Source organism: Acinonyx jubatus, chromosome D1, assembly GCF_027475565.1.
Source record: "Acinonyx jubatus isolate Ajub_Pintada_27869175 chromosome D1, VMU_Ajub_asm_v1.0, whole genome shotgun sequence".
NCBI classification, from domain to species: domain Eukaryota; kingdom Metazoa; phylum Chordata; class Mammalia; order Carnivora; family Felidae; genus Acinonyx; species Acinonyx jubatus.
The window spans coordinates 92,290,798-92,312,409 of NC_069390.1; the positions used below are offsets into that span (position 1 = coordinate 92,290,798).

General features: G+C 38.2%; 2 protein-coding genes across 2 annotated transcripts; both read right to left on the minus strand.

Moving 5' to 3' along the window:
• Window positions 1-2,104: 2,104 nt before the first annotated feature.
• LOC106976624 (olfactory receptor 8D2-like) lies at window positions 2,105-3,034 on the minus strand. The gene has a single exon (XM_015074049.3). It carries the CDS (start codon window positions 3,020-3,022, stop codon window positions 2,105-2,107), a length of 918 nt encoding a protein of 305 aa, XP_014929535.1. The 5' UTR covers window positions 3,023-3,034.
• A 16,106-nt stretch (window positions 3,035-19,140) lies between these two features.
• LOC106976636 (olfactory receptor 149-like) lies at window positions 19,141-20,079 on the minus strand. Its single transcript, XM_015074062.3, has one exon. It carries the CDS (start codon window positions 20,077-20,079, stop codon window positions 19,141-19,143), a length of 939 nt encoding a protein of 312 aa, XP_014929548.2.
• Window positions 20,080-21,612: the final 1,533 nt, after the last annotated feature.

A 21,612-nucleotide genomic window follows, 5' to 3' on the forward strand; every position in this document is an offset into this window, starting at 1 on the left:
CAATTCATTTTGATGGTCAAATTCTCCTAAATTTGTCCAGTAAATTTGTCTTCCCTTTTGACACATCTGTATAAACTTGGGGGCACTTATTTATTCTGTGCAATACTAAGATGTTCTAAGCTCATCTTGAATTTTAGGTACCCCACCCTGGAATTTACCATTTCTCCATGAAGTCCTTGTTTCTTTCAGTGGGTTGTGTTAGAAACCAAATTATCATTGGATAATAGGCATGAACTTTGTTACTTGGATTTCATTGCTTCTAGGTCCATTCAATGGAAAGAGCAAGAATGATTTATTGATCAGATCAGATCATTCTTCTGTTCAAACCCATCAGTGGCTTCCCATTTCACTTAGAGGAACAGTCAAACCTTTTAAACTTGTCTTCAGGCTCTACAGATTTTGTCTCCCTCCTCCACCATCCCTCTGATATTACTTTTCATGACTCTGCCCCCCATTCACTCTCTTTAAAGCACATTCTCCAAACTACAGTTACTTAAAAGTGCCCCAACATGCTTCTCTTTCAGAGATTATATTTGATGTTCTCTTTGCCTGAAGTTTTCTTCTCTCAGTCACATAGCTTGATTCCCTACTTCCTTCAGGCTTCTAGGAAATATCATATTTCTCAGAGTCTGACCTCTGGGATTGAAAGAGCAAGCTTCTTCTCCTCCCAGTGCCCATCCCCCTTCTCTGCTTTAGTTTATCCTATAGCACTGATCATCACTGGATAATACATGTTTTCTTGTTCATGGGTTCGTTATTTGCTTCCAACAGGATAGAAATTTTTGTTTGTCTGACACATAGTTGTGCAGAAAATATTATTGATTGACTAAATGAATGAATTTTAATGGTGCATAGAGGCTCTGGGATTATTCTTAATAGTGGGAGAATAAATAGTGAATAATTAAGGGAGTCATCCAGAGGGAAGTCATCTTGAGATCTAGCAGAAAGGAGTCAAAGTATGGAAAATTTGGAAATAAAATATGTAAATTAAAATTATAGTGAAAATTGGGACACCTGTGTGGCTCAGTCAGTTGAGCGTCCCAACTTTGGCTCAGGTCATGATCTCATGGTCTGTGGGTCGAGCCCTACATCAGGCTCTGTGCTGACAGCTCAGAGCCTGGAGCCTGCTTCAGATTCTGTGTCTCCTTCTCTCTTCCCCATTCATGCTCTGTCTCTCTCTGTCTCTCAAAAATAAATGTTAAAAATAAGTAAAATAAAATAAAATAAAATAAAATTTTAGTGAAAGTTAAGGGTGCCTGGGTGGCTGAGTCAGTTAAGTGACCGACTCTTGATTTTGGCTCAGGACATGATCTCACCATTCAGGAGATCTCTCGGTTCATGAGATTGAGTTCCATGTCAGTCTCTGTGCTGACAGTGGGAGCCTGCTTGGGATTCTCTCTCTACCTCTCTCTCCGTTCCTCTCTCTCTCTCTCTCTCTCTCATTTTCTCTCTAAAAATAAATAAACATTAAAGTTATAGTGAAAATTTAAAAATAACAAATAATTTTGTCCCTTTCTGCCATCCCCTCCCCAACCTTCACCTCATTTGACCCCTCCACAAGACAGATCCTATTTTCAGTGGTTATAACAATGGCTAGAAATCTTATGAAATTCCTATTTCTTCTTATTTACTAGCAACTATATTCCCTTAAAATTCTACTAACAAATGTCCATTGATTCTGTAACCCTCTTGTGTATTAAAATGCCAGTTCCTGAGGGGATTTACACATTCAGCCATCATTAGACATTACAACTTTATAACAGGTTTGATTAGGTGTTTGCTGTTTAGCAAGGACAATTACACAAAGGAAGGTTTCTGGTGTATATATATTTAGAGTGAGTAAGAATGTAGGCTAGGATGTCTGTTTCTTGAGTGGCTTGACTAGAGAAAGTAAAGGGGTCATTGGGTATTGAGACTAGGGGCACCTAAAGAGAAAGTGAGTGTCACGAAAATAAATCATAAGGACATTTTAGTTCAAGACAGCCCTTGATTTGCAACTAATCAGTTACTCTTAAAAAGAGAAGGAATAAAACATAAGGTAAGATCTATGTTCAAAGGTGCTTTTTCTTTTAAAAAGTGCTCTTTTCTACACAGACCCAGAAAGTTACCCACCATTAAGAACTCTTTTAAGGGATTCTTTGACATCCTTGTTCCTAAGGCTGTAGATAAGGGGATTAAGCATGGGAATCACTGTGGTATAGAACACAGAGGCCACCTTCTCCTGTATTATGTCACTGGTATATGGTTTAAAATACATGAAAATGATGGAGCCATAGAAAACCCCAACAGCTGCAAGGTGTGAGCTGCAGGTACTAAAAGCTTTGGACCTGCCTTCAGCTGAGCAGATGCATAAGATACTGGAAAGAATGAAGGCATAAGAGATGAAGATGGCTACAGCACATGCAAATACATTGACGCCAACCAAAATCATCACCAAGAGTTCCTTGGTGTAGTCTCTTGAGCAAGATATATTCAGAAGAGGGAGGATGTCACAGAAGTAATGGTGGATGATGTTCATTCCACAGAAGGATCGACTAGATATGTAGCTGGTGTGGACCAAGGCTCCAATGATCCCCACTGTATACACACTGGTGACCAGTAGAAAACAGATTCTTGGGGACATTTTGACATTGTAGAGCAAGGGGTTACAGACGGCAACATAACGATCATATGCCATTGCTGTCAGCATGTAGGAGTCATCAATACCAAAGAAGCAGAAGCAAAAGAGCTGGGTCATACACTCAGGAAAGGAGGTGAAATTCTTCTCTGACACAAAGTTCACCAACATCTTGGGAATTATGACGGTGGAGTAGCAGAGATCTATGAAGGACAAATTACTGAGAAAATAATACATGGGCGTGTGAAGCTGAGAACTGATCCTGATTAAAAAGATCAAACCCAAATTTCCCACCATGCAGACCATATAGATCAATAGAAACAGGAAAAAGAGAGGGAGTCCTGGCTGGTCTGTTAACCCCTCAAGGATAAACTCAGTTACTGAAGAATGGTTTCCTGTATCCATTCTTCTCCCAGTTGTGATAGGCTGAGTAGCTCAGGAAAGAGGCTTTCATTAGACAAACACTGTCATCTGACAGAATTTAGTGATCCCAGATCTGATGAATTACATAATTTCTAACTGGCACAGAATTTCTGAAAAACAAGGCTAAAATCTTAGTTGAAGCCCTTATCAAGACGTCAGTGGTGCATTTGGCTTCAGTTTTTATTGCTCCCATGTGACATAGTGAAGTAAAAATCCTTTTGTCTCCACAAATTGAATCTTAGACTCTCCTACAAATGAAAAATAGTCCTTGTGTTATTCAGTAACCTTTAGAGAAACCGTACAGTGCTGTTGCCAGGTTTTGCTGCTTTTTAATCTGCAGTAGCCTGTGTCCTCTTCTCATGTCTCAGAGCTTAACCTCTCCCTTACTGGTATCCCTGGGATTCCCCTTTGGCTTTGGCATCTTCATTTTGCTCATTCAGTGTCTGACCCCGATCTCACAGAGCTTTGGTTCCCTCCAAGCTTTCCATCTCTTCTCTGAGTTGCTGGTTTTGACTTTCCTTTCTTTGTGATATATATACATATTCAGTGGAATATTATTCAGCCATAAAAAAGAATGAAATCTTGCCATTTGCAATGATATGGGTGAAGGTAGAGATTATGATGTAAAGTGAAATAAATCAGTCAAAAAAAGACACAGACCATATGATTTCACTCATATGTGGAATTTAAGAAACAAAACAAACAAGTAAATGGAAAAAAGAGAGAGATATAGGCAAACCAAGAAATAGACTCTTAACTACAGAGAACAAACTGGTGGTTTCCAGAGGGGACGCAGGCAGGGGGATGGCTGAAGTAGGTCATAGGTATTAAGGAGTGCCCTTGTCATGATGAGCACTGGGTGCTGCATGGAAATGTTAAATTACAATATTGTACACCTGAAACTAAAATAACACTGTATATTAACTATACTAGAATTAAAGTTATACTATATTTAATTTAATTTAAAAATTTTTTAAATATTTGGTCTTATCAACTCATGTATTTTAAAGTTTTGTTATCATACAATTCATTAAGCCTCACTTTACTACTTAAAAAAAGTATATTCCTCCATGAAACTGTTTCTAATTCCTCCATGAAACTTCTGCTGCTCCAACTTCTTTCTCCCCAAAGGCACTCTGTGACTCTTTCAGAGAAAATAATGTAATTTCTTATAGTATAGTTGTGGTTTAGTCATTGGGAGGTGCTGAGGAGCTGAGTGTATCACATCATATCAAACTAGATTAATTTTTACCCATGATTATCTCTTAGTTTTGTGACTCTAAGTTCCTTCTCCTATATAAACTCCAGTTTCTTCATCTTAAAACAGAGAAAATTCCTACTATATATGTTTTTTTGAAATGGTTTATTCTTCATTCACTCAACAGCTATATTGAGAGACTTCTGTGCATTGTTACAGCAAATTCCACTCTCGTGAAGTTTATGTTCCAATGAGGGAGGTCAACAAACCAACAAAGAAGTAGATGTAGAATTTAGTCAAGTTATGAGAAATACTATGAAGAAAATAAAGTAGTGTAAGAACAGACGCTGGAAATTTAGAGAGCTATTCAAGGGAGGACTTTCTGAAGTGGTGACGTTTAAGCTAAGTCCTGAAAGACCTGAGAGGCTGTTACAGGAGGTCATTGAAAGGATGTGACCACTGGTGGACACACAGCTAGACCCAGGTAATTGGCTGCCCCTCACCCCTTCCCATGTCCTTGGAATGTATTCTTTGCCCATCATTCCCACATTAGAAGCCATTTTTAAGGATGCAGTCTTGTTGTTGGGACCATCTGGAATGTATATGTAACTACACCCAGTTAAGGTCCCTATATAAACTTAATTCTGCCAAACAGGTGCAGAAATCTAGTGTCCTGAGGCTGCCCAAGACAAGCCCATTAGTAGGCTCCTTTGCTTATTAAATTGCCATCTACCTATTTGGAATGGACTACCTCTTTCTACCATCCCTCCGTGCCCTCTCTGTAAGGGGCCAATTTGTGAACTAACAGGGGGACAGCCATGTCAGTATCTGCAGAAAAGCTTTTTTCTGGGTGGAATGGGTGAAAATTGTCTAAAGGTACAAACTTTCAGTTATAAGATAAATAAGTCCTCAGCATGTAAACTACAACACAGAGGACCCTAGTTAATAATACTGTATTGTATATTTCAAAGTTGTTGAGAGTAGATATTAAAAGTTCTCATAACACACAATTTTGTAACTATGTGAGTTGATGAGTGCTATTCCAAATTTACACTTCAGATAAATATTAAAAACATACTTGTGTGGCCTGTGACATTAACAGAAATGATTTGATCTCTCTTTCCTTGACAAAGTATTAGACAAACACACACACACACACACACACACACACACACACACCAGAAATAGTCTCATAAATAACAAACTGGTCATTACCAGAGGGGAGGGTGGGGGAATGAGCAATCTAGGTGAAGGGGACCAAGAAGTAGATTCAATTATTCTTCAAACGACTCTTAGTACAATAAGAACTCTGGGTGATGATGTCTCTAAGGAGTATGGGCATTTGAAGAAGTTTGAGGATTAGGATGGTTAAGCCTCAAAAAAAATTTTAATAATTTTTGTTAGAAATGTGTAATTTAATTAAAGTTCTGGAATAGGTTTCTCATGCTAGAATTATAACCAGTAGAGAAAAGTGGGCAGAATAAATAAAGTATCAGAGAAAATGCCAGGAGTTTCTTCCTTTCATTTTTAAGGTTAGACTTAGGGACTCTTGTGAATCCACTATTGAAAAAGCATTAAGTGGGGAAGGAAATCATTTTTAACCCTGAGTATAGCACTTTATGAGGGGGGCTAAGAGTCAGGAGCTTGGGTTTTTATTCATAGGTTGGCCCATTGCTGGCTCAGAGATGTTGGATAGTAAGTCAAGTAATGGCAGTGTCCTTTTAATAAAAGAGGAATTCCTGAGTAAGCCCTGTAATACTACATTCTTAATGCATGTGCAAACGCTCTGTAAGCTTCAAAATTCAATATGAATGAGATATATTAATATGACTGGACTTGTCATTGGGACAAAAAGTGAGTTTGAGGTCAGGAGAGCAAGCAAAGAATTATGGAGGAGAAATGATTTCCACGCATTGCACTCTGAGCTCATCTGCCTTGAAGGAGACAGTTCATGCCTGTGCATTCTTGTCCAAATAGCATGGGTAATGAGAATTTTTAACTGTCTTCCAAACTTCAGTATCAATTATAATATCTTATCAAATGCAGATAGAATTAGGGGTGCCTGGGTGGCTCAGTTGGTTAAGTGTCCAACTTCAGTTCAGGTCATGATCTCACGGCTGGTGAGTTGGAGCCCCGCGTTGGGCTCTGTGCTGACATCTCAGACTGGAGCCTCCTTCGGATTCTGTGTCTCCCTCTGTCTCTGCTCCCCACCTGCTCACACTCTTTCTCTCTCTCTTAAAAATATAGAAACATTTAAAAAAAGTTTTAGGGGCACCTGGGTGGCTCAGTCGGTTATAGGTCATGTCCTCATGGTTTGTGGTTCGAGCCCCACTTCGGGCTCTGTGCTGACAGCTCAGAGCCTGGAATCTGTCTCCCTCTCTCTCTCTCTCTCTCTCGCCCTCCCCCACTCACACTCTGTCTCACTCTCTCTTTCAAAAATAAATAAACATCAAAAATTTTTTTTAATTTTAAAAGGTAGACAGAATTTAATGACTTACCTGAATATTACCACCAGGTAAAGTGATGCTGGGCCTACATTAGTTTTTTTGTTTGGTCTCACACAGTGCACGCATGTGCACACACACACATTTGTAAGATATCAAACATTAATGGCCCAGAATCTCACTTATTCTGGCAAAATCATGGAGTTGATTTTGCATAAGAATCAAGAAGTGTTGATGAAGGGTAGTAGCTTGACACCCGCTAAGCACAGCAAGAAAATAATCCCATTGACCCTCAGTCCTCTATTATTGAAGGAAAGTTTCGTTTGGATCTATTTGGATCTGAAAGAGGGATTTGAAGTGAAATTCCCCCTTAGGGGCTTGTCATCCGCATGGTTGGACTCTACAGGGAAGGAACAATTACAAAATACGTATTTGTTGGCAGTGTAGTTGATCCCTGGGGTGTTTCAAATAAACATCAAACTTTTTTTCCCAAGTGTTAAGAAGATTAATAATGATTCCATAGCATCAGAGAATGACATATCTGATAAAGGGTTAGTATCCAAATATATATAAAAAAATTATAAAATTCAACACCCAAAAAACAAATCATCCAGTTAAAAAACTGGCAGAAGACATGAATAGACATTTTTCTGAAGAAGACATCCAGGTGGCTAACAAACCCATGAAAAGATGCTCAAAATCACTCATCACCAGGGAAATACAGATTAAAACTACAGTGAGATAGCACCTCACACTTGTCAGAATGGATAAAGTTAATAACACAGGAAAAAACAGATGTTGGTGAGGATGCAGAAAAAGGGGAACCCTCTTACACTGTTGGTGGGAATGCAACCTGGTGCAGCCAGTCTGAAAAACAGTATGGAGGTTCCTCAAAAAATTTTAAATAGAACCACCCTACAATCCAGCAATTACACTGCTAGATATTTATCCAAAGGACACAAAACTACTGACTAGAAGGGATATATGCACCCTGATGTTTGTAGCAGCATTTTCAACAATAGCCAAATTATGGGGAAAAAAACCCCACAAATATCCATCAACTGATGAATAGATAAAGAAGAGATTGGTATATACATATAATGGAACACCACTTGGCCATAAAAAAAAGAATGAAATATTTCCATTTGTCACAATGTGGATGGAGCTAGAATGTATTATGTTAAACTAGAAGAGTCAGTCAGAGTAAGAAAAATGCCATATGATTTTACTCATATGTGGAATTTAAGAAACAAAACACATGAATATAGGGGAAGGAAAAGAGAGACAGAGGTAAACCAAGAAACAAACTCTTACCTACAGAGAGTAAACTGAGGGTTACTGGAGTGGAGGTGGGGGATGGGCTAAGTGGGTGATGGGTACTAAGGAGCCCAATTGTGATGAGCACTGAGTGTTGTATGTAAGTGATGAATCACTAAATTCTAGGCCTGAAGCTAATATTACACTGTATGTTGACTAAATGGAATTTAAATTAAAACATGGAAGAAAAATGGTAATAATTCCATAGCAAATATTAACAATTAAATTGCTTTATCAAAACCACAAAGTTATTACATTTTCCTTAGCATTTTTGATCTATAATCCATCCAAACCCATTTCATCATCTGCAAACACAGAAGAACTTTTTACTCTTATCTAAACGTTTTAGAGGATTATAAGTGGAGAAAAAGAATAAGTGGCCTGTTTTCTTTCTGTGATTTCAAAAGGTATAACCTGGGCTTCAAAGATGTGGGAAGCATGTGCCCATGCAATTTTCCAGGTCAGTCCTAATTTCAATTATGTGACATTTTTGCCCATCTGAACTGTCATGAATGGTCTGTTCATTTCTTTGTCAAAATGTTCACAGCTTCATTGGGGTAAAAATGACATACAATAAATTGCACATATTTAAAGCGTACAATTACGTAAATTCGGTATATATAACTTTGAAAACATCACCAAAATTACAAAAATGAACACAGTCACCCCCTTTGTCATCCTTGCCTCTCAACCTTCTTCCACCCCTTCTCAAGGCAACTGGGAATCTATTTTCTGTCACAGTATTTTGTATTAAAAATATTTTATTTACAAAACCATACAATATATACTCTTTGCTTGACTTCTTTTATTTGGCATAATTATTTTGAGATTCACTCAGGATCTTATGTGTATTGATAGTTTCTTTTTTACTTTCTTTTTTCTTTATTTCTTTTTCTTTCTTTTTGCATAAGAATGCCTAATTATTTTAGTACTCTCAGATTGCCTTGACATTTAACTTTGTTGAGATCAATTGACCCTCTATGTGTTCATCTATTTTTTAGCTCTTTATTTTACTCCATTAACCTATCATCTATCTGGATGCCCATATCACACTGTCTTGTTAATTGTAGCTTCAGAATATGCTTTGAAGTTTATAATGTAGAGCCTCCAGCCTTGTTCTTTATCAGAGTTGTTTTGTTCATCCCAGACCTTTTGTATTTCCTTATGAATTTTAGAAACAGTTTATCAATCCTTACAAAATGCCTATTGGGCTTTTGAATAGGATTATAGTGAATCTATGAATCAATGTGAGGAAAACTAGTATCATGATAATTAGTCTTCTGATGCAGGAACACAGTATATTTAGGTTTCCTTCAACTTCTCTCAAAAAAGTTTTGCTTATAAGGATTTTGCACATATTTTGCCAGATATAGGATTTTGCACTAAGGATTTCACAGGTTTGGTGCTGTATGCATATGATATTTTAAATTTTAGTTTCCTTTTGTTCACTCGTAATTATTGAAGATGATGGATTTTTATATAATGATTCTGTTTCCTACAATCCAGCCAAACTCAATTGCCATTGACAATACCTTCTTTTTTTTTTTTCCCCTGTAGTTCTCATAGGATTTTCTACATAGGCTTTCATGTATCATTAAAAAGTTTTACTTCTTTCTTTCTGAACTAGTTGAAGTGTACTAGTTTGTTGGTATCATTGTTGCTATTTGCCTTATTGCTCTGAAGTGTACTTTATCTAACATTGAAGCGTGTTTCTTGTAGACAGCATAGAGTTGAGTTTGTTTTTTAGCTTTTCAGTGGATAGTTGGCAATTATAGACCATTTGCAAATAAACTGATTATTGCTATGTTAGGGCTTAAGTTTGCCATTTTATTATTTTTGTGTTTTTTCTTCTGTTTTTCTTTCCTCTGACTCCCTTTCTTGACTTCCTATGGGTTACTTTTTTTTTTTTTAACGATTTGATATTAGGGGAGCCTGGGTGGTTCAGTCAGTTAAGCATCCAAGTTCAGCTCAGGTCATGATTTCACAGTTGATAGGTTCAAGCCCCTCATCTGGCTCTGCACTGGTGGCTCAGAGCCTAGAACCTATTTCGGACTCTGTGTCTCCCCCCACCCCCTCTCCCACTTGTGCACGTGCTCCCTCTCTCTTTTTCTCACAAAAATTAATTAATTAATTAACTAATTAATTAATTAATTTTAAAAAACATTAAAAAAGAATTTTACTTTGGGGCGTCTGGGTGTCTCAGTCGGTTAAGCATCCAACTTCGGCTCAGGTCATGATCTCATAGTTTGTGAGTTCGGGCCCCACGTTGGGCTCTGAGCTGTCAGCACAGAGCCTGGAGCCTGCTTCAGATTCTGTGTCCTCTCTCTCTGCCCCTCCCCTGCTCGCACTCTGTCTCTCTCTGTCTCTGTCTCTCTGTCTCAAAAATAAACATTAAAAAAAATTTTTAATAAAAAAATTTTTTAAAGAATTTTAATTTATTTATAAAACTTTAATGTAAACATATTAACTGTTAAAATGTATAAAGACTAAATTTCCATTTAAAAAAAGGAAAAAATAAAAGAAATAAAAACTAGAAGAAATAAAACAAGTGCCAATTATATACTTGGGCATGAAAATATAGTTATTGAAATAGAAATTAATTAATACTTGGATTAAACTCTGGACTGGATACAGTTGAAGATATATCTAGGGAACTAGACATTATCACTGAGGAATTAGAGAATCAGAAAAATAAGTCCTAAGGATTCACACAGACTGCATCAGGGAGAGAAAAAATGATTTAAAAAAGCAAAAAGGAAGTTAAGAGACAGAGAAGATAAACTGAGAGCCTCTACTTTTGTTCTTTGGGTAAATATCTTGTAGTGCAATTTCTGGGTTGTAGGGTAATTTTATTTTAATTTTTGAGGAACCTACACACTGTTTTCCAGAGTGGCTGCACCTGTTTGCATTCCCACCAACAGTGCAAGAGGGTTCCTTCTTCTCCGCATCCTCGCCAACATCTGTTGTTGCCTGAGTTGTTCATGTTAGCCATTCTGACAGGTGTGAGGTGGTATCTCATTGTGGTTTTGATTTGTATTTCTCTATGATGAGCAATGTTGAGCATCTTTTCATGTGTCTCTTTGCCATTTGGAGGTCTTCTTTGGAAAAGTGTCTATTCATGTCTTTTTCCCATTTCTTCACCAGATAATTTGCTTTTTGGGTGTTGAGTTTGGTAAGTTCTTTATAGATTCTGGATACTAACCCTTTATCCGATATATCATTTGTAAATATCTTATCCCATTCTGTCAGTTGCCTTTTACTTTTATTGATTGTTTCCTTGGCTGTGCAGAAGATTTTATCTTGATGAGGTCCCAATATTGCATTTTTGCTTTTATTTCCCTTGCCTTTGGAGACATGTCAAGTAAGAAGTTGCTGAGGCTGAGGTCAAAGACGTTGCTGCCTGTTTTCTCCTGTAGGATTTTGATGGTTCCCTGTCTCACATTTAGGTCTTTCATCCATTTTGAATTTACTTTTGGGTATGGTGTAAGAAAGTGGTCTAGTTTCATTCTTCAGCATGTTGCTGTCCAATTCTCCCAGCACCATTTGATAAAGAGACTTTTTTCCATTGGATACTCTTTTCTGCTTTGTTGAAAATTAGTTGACCATCTATATGTGGGCCCATTTCTGGGTTCTCTGTTCTATTCCATTGTTCTATGTGTCTGTTTTTGTGCCAATACCATACTGTCTTGATGATTACAGCTTTGTAGTAGAGGCTAAAGTCTAGGATTGTGATGCCTCCCGCTTTGGTTTTCTTTTTCAACATTACTTGGCTATTCGAGGTCTTTTGTGGTTCCATACAAATTTGAGGGTTGTTAGTTGCAGCTCTGAGAAGAATGCCGGTGCTATTTTGATTGGGATTGCATTGAATGTGAAGATTGTTTTGGGTACTATCAACATTTTAACAATGTTTGTTCTTCCAATCCATGAGCATGGAATGTTTTTCCATTTCTTTGTGCCTTCCTCAATTTCTCTCATGAGCTTTCTGTAGTTTTCCGTGTACAGTCTTTTACTTCTTTGGTTAGGTTTAAGTCTAGGTATTTTATAGTTCTTGGTGCAATTGTGAACAGGATCTATTCCTTGATATCTCTTTCTACTTAACAACAAATGTGTAATGTCAATATATGCCATCACATAGATATACTTTGAAAACATTATGCTAAATGTAAGAAGCCAGACGCAAAAGGCCATATATAGTATGATTCAATTGACATAAAATATCCAGAATAGGCAACTCCACAGAGACAGAAAGCACATCAATGGTTGCCGGGAGCTGGGAAAAGAGGCAACAGGAAGTAACAACTTACTCCTCTTGGAGTGAAGAAATGTTCTGCAAACAGAGTAGTGACGGTTGCACAAATTTGTGAATGCACTAAATGCCACTGAATTGTTCACTTTAAAATGTGGAAAGTGTGTGTTTTTCCACAGTAAAGCGCAATATAGTTAAGGTGCATTCAAACTAAGTTTGTTCACAGAGATTGGTCTTTGAGCATTCCCCTTGTCCTGCTAAATTGGTAAGATTTAGCTGTACACATGATGTAATTGCCGGTGGGTTGAGTATAATAATTCAACTTAAAAAAAAAATGTATAAGGGGCGCCTGGGTGGCTCAGCCAGATAAACATTTGACTTCAGCTCAGGTCATGATCTCACGGTTTGTGGGTTCAAGCCCGGCATCAGGCTCTGTGCTGACAGCTCAGAACCTGGAGCCTTCTTGGGATTCTATGCCTCCCTCCCTCCCGCTCTCTCTGTCCGCCCCCGCTCGCACTCAATCTCTGTCTCTCAAAAATAAATAAACATTAAAAAATTTTTTTAAATGTATAAAATGCATCAACTACGTTCAAGCCTTTGTTCTAACCGTGTTAGGAAATACAGAGATAAAGCTAGTGGTAGGTATGAAGCCCATGATCCTCTTCTCAGAGCACTTTCAACCTATGAGTCGAATACGTACAAAATAAGTATTATCCATCATTTTCTTAAAACAGACAAGATTATTAGAATTCTTAATCTAAAGTTAAATATTAATTTTTTATGAGGAATAACACTGGATGGCTGAAACGGGACCTCATTTTTATTTTTGCATTTATGCTGTTTTTCCATGTTATCTTATAAAGGCCACTTAGCCCCCCTGGGTCTTAGAATTCCTTCTAGACACATATATACAGTGCTTATGTATATTTTAACATGCTCTTCTGTTGACAACAGAGGTCATTGTTTTGAGATCTTTCTTTTTTAGTGTGGTGATATAATTTCATGGTAAGTACTGTGTTAGGTGTACCCCATACATTTCTATTTTATTGTATTCAGCTCAAAAACCTTTGTGTTTTCTCTTTCAGTGTCTTTTTTCAACATTCCAGATATTTGGTTATTTTCCAGATTAATTTTTGTTGAATTCTTCATTCTTTTGACTTCTAGTTGCCCTCCTATTTTGAAAAACTTTGATCATTATTTCTCTGAGTATTTTTTTCCCTTCTCTTCCTCTCCTTCTTCCATTGAGGACTACAATTATACTTATATTATTAGGCTGCTTGAAATTGTCCCCTGCTTCACTGATGCTCTGCTCATACTGTTTTTCAATAGTTCTTCTCTCTGTATTTTGTTTAGGTTATTTCCATTGCTACGACAGAATTTGCAAATTTTCTGCAGTGTCTAATTTGTTACCACTCTAATCCAGTGAATTTTTCATGTTGGACATTGTATTTTAATCTTTAGAATTTTGATTTAGGTGATTTTTTTATCATCATATATTTCTCATAATGCTTATGATTTTCTTTACCTTTTGAAAATATGGAATATTTCAATTTTTCATCATTTGAAAATATGAAATATTCAATATTTCATTAAAACAGTAACTTTTAATGTCTTTGTCTACTAATTCCATTATGTGTGACTCTTCTGGGTCTTTGAATATTGACTTTTTAAAAAATCCTAATTATGGGCCTTATGTTTGTCTAGATTTCTCTATATTTCTGGAATTTTTTAACTTTAAATTTAAAGTTTTTATCTTAATTCCAGTATAATTAACATACAGTGTTATAGTAGCTTCAGGTGTACAATAGTGATTCAACAATTCCGTGCATTACTCAGGGCTCATTGCAGTAAGTGTTACGTGTCTGGAAATTTTCGATTCTACAGCGCTCTTAAGTTTTTTCTGAAAAATTTGATTTCTTCAAGGCTTGCTTTTATGTGTTTAGGGGTAGAACCCAAATAGCCTTCTTTCTGCTGGTAGTTTTGTTTCACTACTGAGACAAAACCTTTGTAAAAACTCTGTTCAATGCCCTGCGTAACACAAAAGTTTTCCACACTTGATGGTGGACATATCAAACTATTCTTAGCTCTAGTGGTTTCTCGAGAGTGCTGTATTTTGCTATGTTCCTTTAGAGAGTTGCATCTTGTTCTCGCAGGCAGTTATGTTACTTCTGGATCAGCTTGATCAGTCAATGACTTGTTTTCAGGCTTCTTTATTATGTCTCTAGATTAGCTTTACTTTAGGGCTAATTAAACCCCATACACTTAAATCATGACCTTTTTGGATCTCTATTAAATGTCCCATATCTTCTCTATTTAGAAGATCAGAACTTGAATGATTTCTAGCTCTAAGCAAATATCTGCAGTATTTTTACTTACAGCCCCTACTTGTAAATGCTTCAGAAATTTTTCTTTGCCTAGCCTTGTGGGATTTCACCCTATGCATTCACAAATTAGTGTTGAGCCATTCATGCAAGAGGGTCCCGTGTTGATTTCTGTGAATAGCCCCCTCCTCTCTAATGCTCCACTCCCCAAATTCTTGTCACTTTGACATTTAGGAACTCTGACTTCTACCTTACCAATTCAGCACGACTTCTATGTTATTATTGGAATGACTTTTCTGAGCCACAGACTAGAAATTGCCCCAAAGCAGAAAGCCAGAATGAGCATAAGGCTCATCTAATTGTTTTTTCTTCTCTCAGGTATCACAATCCTATGCCATTTTGTATTGTGTATATGTATATATTCCATATATATATACATATACGAAACTTAAATTTTCTGGTAGTTTACAGAGTGAGCAAGTTTTGTTAAGTTTTGTAACAGTTATTTCTTTATGAATTGATACTTCCTTTTCATTTGATTCCTTTGTGATTCCTTTGTGAACATCATTGACAATAGGGCTTGATCTCACAACCCTGGGATCGTGATCTGAGAAGAAATCAAGAGTGGGATGCTCAACCGACTGAGCCACCAAGATGCCCCAGTGTCCTGTTCTCTTATATTTGAGTAGTAATAATTCTCACTCCATAGAGTATTTACAGGAATTAAATTAGAAAATCCAAGTGGAGTGTTTGATATATGGCTAGCATACTGATAATTACTTTTTAAGTATTTTTAAAATAACTTTAAATTACTTTTTAAAAATTATCTAATTATAAAATTATATACGGATATAGGTACGGATCAACTAAGATCTTGACGTAAATGTCAAGTAACCCTGTACTTTTATTTTGACATCTATATTGGCATTCACTTCACAAACTCTCAAGAAACTTGACCTCATGGAATTACAGAAATAAAAAGTCATAGACAAAATTTATGGAATCTTTCCTACTTTCAGGAAGAATTTTATTTATGTTTATGTATTTTATTTATGTATTAGCGTTTTAGATAGAATCAGCAAAATGTATGAGAAAAAATCTTAAATTTGGTGTGAGGTAAATCCTACCTTCAATTACAGTTTCCCTGATTTAATATGATGTTAGAGTGTTACTTTGACCAAACTGGAACTCAATTTCCACATCTGAAAAAACATGGACTATAATATATATTTTGAAGTGTTAATGTGAAAGTTTAATAAAATAATGTGTATGGATTTCTTAAAGAGAACGTCTTGGCACATAGTCAGAAATTAAACAATATAGCTAATTCCTGCTTTCCCATTATACTGGTTCTAATATAATAGTCATGCCATTGTTCTGTTTCACAAAGTACTTTTAGAGTTTAATATGCCTCATTCAATAAGCTATGTTAAATGCCTCTGTTGCTATCAGAATAAGAGCTACAAATAAGTAGAAAACCTACTAAAAGGTAAAGTGGAAATCTATTGTTTTGGAGCAGGTATTTTAGATAATCTTAGGAACAAACAACTAAAGAAATTTCAAGCAAGTAGGTTATTAAAGACAGTGGTGGCTGATAGGTTCCAAATGCATGTCTGAAAGGTGAAAATAGGGTTTAAAAGGTTTGACTTTCAAGCAAGGTGTAAGCAAGCGAGATTCAGTGTCAGGACAGAGAGTAAAAGTAATGGAGAAGAATGGAACCTAGAGAAAAAGGGTAGGAGTCTAGCCCAGTCAAGTCCTGATGCAGAAGACAGAATTCCTGTTCTTGGAGAAATGCCAGGTGGAAATGAAGGCAAGCATTCTGGTCTAGGAAAACAAAATAGGAATGCAGCATTTAAAAGGAAGTGAGGGATGGGGAACCATCTGGGTCATAGGAACAAGACATACCATGAATTCAGAACTTTAAGTTCTTTAGGGCATCCATGTAAAAGGAAATGCTTTAGGTTGTAGAAGGACACTAAGAAACAAGATAAGAAAAATCCATGCCTTCTTGGAGTTTATGTTTTAGTTAGACAAACAATAAGTAGAAATAAATGTGATGAAGTAGGTGACTGTTTTAACAGTAGGCCCTCAGGAGCCCTCTCTGTGCTTGTGGCATTTGAGCATCAAAGATTTAACTGAAGTGAGGGAGTAAGCTATGGAAATAGCAAGAAGAGTAGAAAAAATATATATAATTAAGTTTCTGGAGCACTGCCAATAAGGCAGATGAATACTTTGCTTTTGTGTTGTTTAATATGTACAGCAGCACTTGCAAGAAAAGTACTATCTTTATGTTACGGAGGAAGTAAACAAGGCTCACAACTAGTAAGGGACAGTGAAAAACATAGGTGAATTATTCCTCCTACTTACTAAGTGCCATGCTTTCTTTCTTCTACATGGTGATTTAAAGTTTTCTTAAAGATTTCCTCACCCCTAAACAACTCATTTTCCTTTATACCAGAGTTTAAGTAACTAAGAGAAGAAGGGAGTACTCTAAAAGGGTCTTGGTCTCCTCAGTATCAATTGGATGTCCAGATCTGTTCACTTACTACACTTTACTGAGTGTTGCTCCATTCCCCTGCCTACTTTACTGCACTGCATTTGGCCTGAGGGAGGGCTCTACATAAATGTGGATTTGTTAAATGAATGGAAAATATGACTACCGCCATGTTTCCTCTACTTGATGAAAGCTCTTTAAAAGACAAGAGCTCTATCATTGAAGGTTCATCCCAAGAGTCAGAATATTAATCTGCTCCCAGTATCCTGGAGATACTTAATTGGTACCAAATAACTGACCGATATGAGGATACTGAGGTTCTGCCTCACCGACCACAACAAAAACTCATCTGGGATTCGGAACTTCATCTGTACTGTACAATTCTGTACTGTCAGTCCCCAACAGACTCTTTCTTCATCCTTACACTCCAAAACCTACTTTACTTTTACTCTTGGAAAACGCTTTGCCACCACTTAGTCTAGCATAATGGAGTAATGAGTTTGTAAAGTCTGATACAAAGCATACAGATATGGGAGACTGATTTGCTTAGGATTAGGAAAATTTCACATAGAAAATTATATTTTAACTAAATGTTTGATGATAAGAATGAATTTGACCGGCTGAAGACTCTGGAAGGAGCACATGTGATAGAAAGAATAAAAGGCACAGAGCTTAAGACATGTGAGTAGGAAAAATGTTCTCCCTTTCAAAAACATGAATCATCTTATCACCCTTACATGAGGCCCCAAACACTGGTTCAGTCTGCCAGATTCCCTGACTGCACTCTGATGCCAGAAAGAAGCAAGAGGAGAGAAGATTTGCCTTTGCCTCTGCCCCCTTCCCTCCCAATCTCCCCTCTCATCCCATCTCCCCCTTCCTTCCCATCACCCCCTTCTTTCCCATCACCCTCTTCCATTGCCACTACACCATTTCCTTCCTATCATCCCCTCTCTTCCCTCCTCCCCTTCCCTTCCCATCATCCCCTTCTCTTCCAATCATTTTCTTTCCTTTCTTCAAATTATTGTTTGTATTAGAAAGGCACATTTCACAGGCTAAGCTCAGTAGGTAAAAGAACAAAAGAATGTTAGCAAAGAGAGCTAAACTCACAGCCTTTTGGTAAGCAGAGAATCCAAAAGCAGACAGCAGTAGCAGCTTGGACTTTTTGCATTGACCCCTGGCTGTGCTGCAGATTTCAAAGACCAACTCAAATTTCTGATACTGAAAACAACAGAATTAGTCACCCTTTCACAGATTCTCCCTGTCTAGCCTCTTCACATTCTCTAGCCTCTCATCCACTGCCCACCTCCCAGCCAATGGACTGTTTCTAGATCCAAGACTGACAGGCTTTGTAGGTGATCTCTGATTCACCCATAACAAGCCTGCCCCAGGTCTCATCCAGAGAAGCCCTTTTCCTTGACACAGCATCTTTACATTCCAGAAGTCACAGAATGTCACCTGGAGCAATGTGGTTGAATCCTCCCCCCCTCCCCCCCACTATTTCAAAAACTCCTAGACCATCAAATGGCAGTGTATCTGATGCAGGCATTTGAGAGAATAATTGGATAATCATGCCAAGATGAGGGAGTGCTAGAGTAAGGGAAAAGGGAAAAGAAGGAGAGGATGTGGGAGGAGGAAAATAGGAAAAGAAAACAGAATGAGGAACAGCAGAACTAGGCTTTCTTGCAAAATGGGAAGAGATAATCCTTTGTAGGCAGCATAATTTATTGGTTATGTGGCTTTGAACAATCCACTTTATGACTTCAAACCTTAGCTTCTTTAAAAAAAATTTTTTTAATGTTTATTTTTGAGGGAGGGAGGAGACAGAAAGAGAGAGAGAGAGAGAGAGAGAGAGAGAGAGAGAGAATCCCAAGCAGTTCTCTCACTGTCAGTGCAGAGCTTGATGCAGGGCTCGAAACCACAAACCACGAGATCGTGACCTGAGCTGAAATCCAAGAGCCGAACACTTCACCGACAGCCACCCACGTGCTCCAAACCTTAGCTTCTTTATCTATCCAAGGGCCATTGATAACATCTGTGTCCTAGCAATGTGGTGCTATTGAAGTGTAGTCACTAATCTCTATCATTGCTCAGGAAGGAAGGCTACCTGCTGTAGTACCTTCCTCAGAGAATATTTTACTTCTTTATTTCTCAAGCTGTAAATCAAGGGGTTCAGCATAGGGGTGACCAAGTTATTCAGGACCTGAACAGTTGCATTGAGCCAGGGATTAGGGGTGGGCTGCAGGTAGATGAGGACCACTGGCATAAAGGAGAGGAGGATGGCAGTAAGGTGGGCACTGCAGGTGGAGAAGGCACGGCGTCTGCCTTCAGTAGAGCGGATCTGCAGGATGGAGCAGACAATGCGGCTGTAGGAGGTGAGGATGAGAAGGAAGCAGCTGAGGGGCATGAGGCCCACGCTGACGAACCCCACCCTCTCCAGGGCTGAGGTGTCAGCACAAGCCAGCTTCAGCATCACCGGGATATCACAGAAGAAGTAATCCACCTCATTGGGGCCACAGTAGGGCAACTGGAAGGTGAGAGTGGTTAGGAAGGTGGCCTGAATGCAGCCGAAAAAAGAGGTCCCCACGGCCAGGATGGCACACACCCTGTGGCTCATGATTACCGTGTAGCGGAGAGGGTAACAGATGGCGACAAAGCGGTCGTAGGCCATCACCGTGTACAGGAAGCACTCGGTACAGCCCAGAAAGTGGTAGAAGAAGAGCTGGGACACGCAGCCCGCATAGGAGATGGCCCGGCTGTTCCCCGAGAGGTAGAAGAGCATCTTGGGGGAGCTCACAGAAGGGAAAAATATGTCACACACAGAGAGTTGACACAGGAAGAAGTACATGGGGGTGTGAAGCCGAGTGGAGGAGACAATCGCCAGTAGGATGAGCAGGTTCCCCATAAGAGTGAAGACATAGCAGCCCAAAAACAGGACAAAGAGCATAGTCTCCAGATCCTCCGTGTGTGGGATGCCCAGCAGGATGAACTTGGTCACCACTGAAGCATTCCCCATCTTCATCAGATGTTGGACTTCAAAATAGAACATAGGTGTCCAAAGTGTGAACACTGATGTAAAACTGAGAATCTCTCCAATGGATGGATGTGTAGGTTTCATGTTTTAACAATCAACAGTAAACCTTATGTAAGGACATTTCTACATCAAAAGATAAAGAAAATAAAATTTTTTTTACTGTATTCTGAAAACTTTGGTTTGGGCCAAGTTAGATTCAGTTCACTATATTCTATCTTCCCCAGAGACTACAATTAAAAACTCTGGAGGGACACCTGGCTGGCTCAGTCGGAAGAGCATGCAAGTCTTGGTCTCAGGATTGAGACTTTAAGCCCCATGTTGGGTCTAGAGGTTTCTAAAATAAATAAAACTTAAAAAAAAAACCACCAGACAAAACACAAAATGCATTTACCTAAAAACTTTTGAACATAAACAGAAGGAAGCAGATTGTGAAAAGGAAATAAAACCTGGAGGAGAGGCCCCCACAGCTATGCTTCCACTTTTTCCTTCTTTCTCTTGTGCTTTTGAGCTGAGAGGGGTCACTATTGCAGAATTGTGTGGTGGCTCCTCTGGATGCTGAAATTCCAATAGAAAACCCATCTCTTTGACAGGACAACTTGATAAAGGGTGCTTCCCAATCAAAGACCATGAAGAATTAACTGGTGTCCACCCCCCTCTTTTTTTTTCCAGCCCTGCCCCAAAGAAATTCTGAAATTATGTGGCAGCAGTATGAGCAGTAAACATTTGCAGACAAATTCCAATTTATGGACAGAGGATTCTCACACTGAGGAGACAGGAGAGAATATTTGTGTGAAAACACACTGGGCTCTATATTTGCCATGTAATTTGAATGTTTGTTGTACTTTAATAAAGCCATGAACTTAAGGAAAGAGAGAGAAAGAAAATTACCCAAAACCAACATGTAGTTACAATGCTAGATGCAGAGAAAAATGAAGACTCCAAAGAAAGAGTCAGTGACATCCTGAAAAAAAAAAAAATTACCTGTGTTTACCAGAAACTTGTTTCTCGTTACTCACTCTAGACATACTAGAAGATGGTCTGTGTGAAATTCTGACTTATCTGGACTCCGTCCTTGAAGAAGTTTCATCAAAGCCTCGCCCTGGAAATCTTTCCTCGTTTGGTCAGTGAAGACTCAAGAGTTCTCTGACTGTAACCACGCTCAGTGATTAATATGCCATTCCATATTTAATGGCCACTAACTTGCCATTAAATATCCCATTCCAGGGATAATTTACTATCCCTAAGACAACAAATCTATGATCCTCTTGTTTTCTCAGTCCTTTTCAAGTAAGAGTCATCTTCAAGAATTAAAAACCTAACAACTCCCAACAACTGGATCCCAACACTTCGGTGAATAAGAAGCGAAAGATGTCTGTGAGAGGTGAGAAAAAATCTGAGCACGCACCCTGTTCACAGGGAACATGGTGGAATTTTCTGTAGTACAATAACAAAATAACCCAAGTCACACTCTCTGGTTCCCAGAAGAACACAAAGTACCCCAGCCACAGGAACTGAGATTTA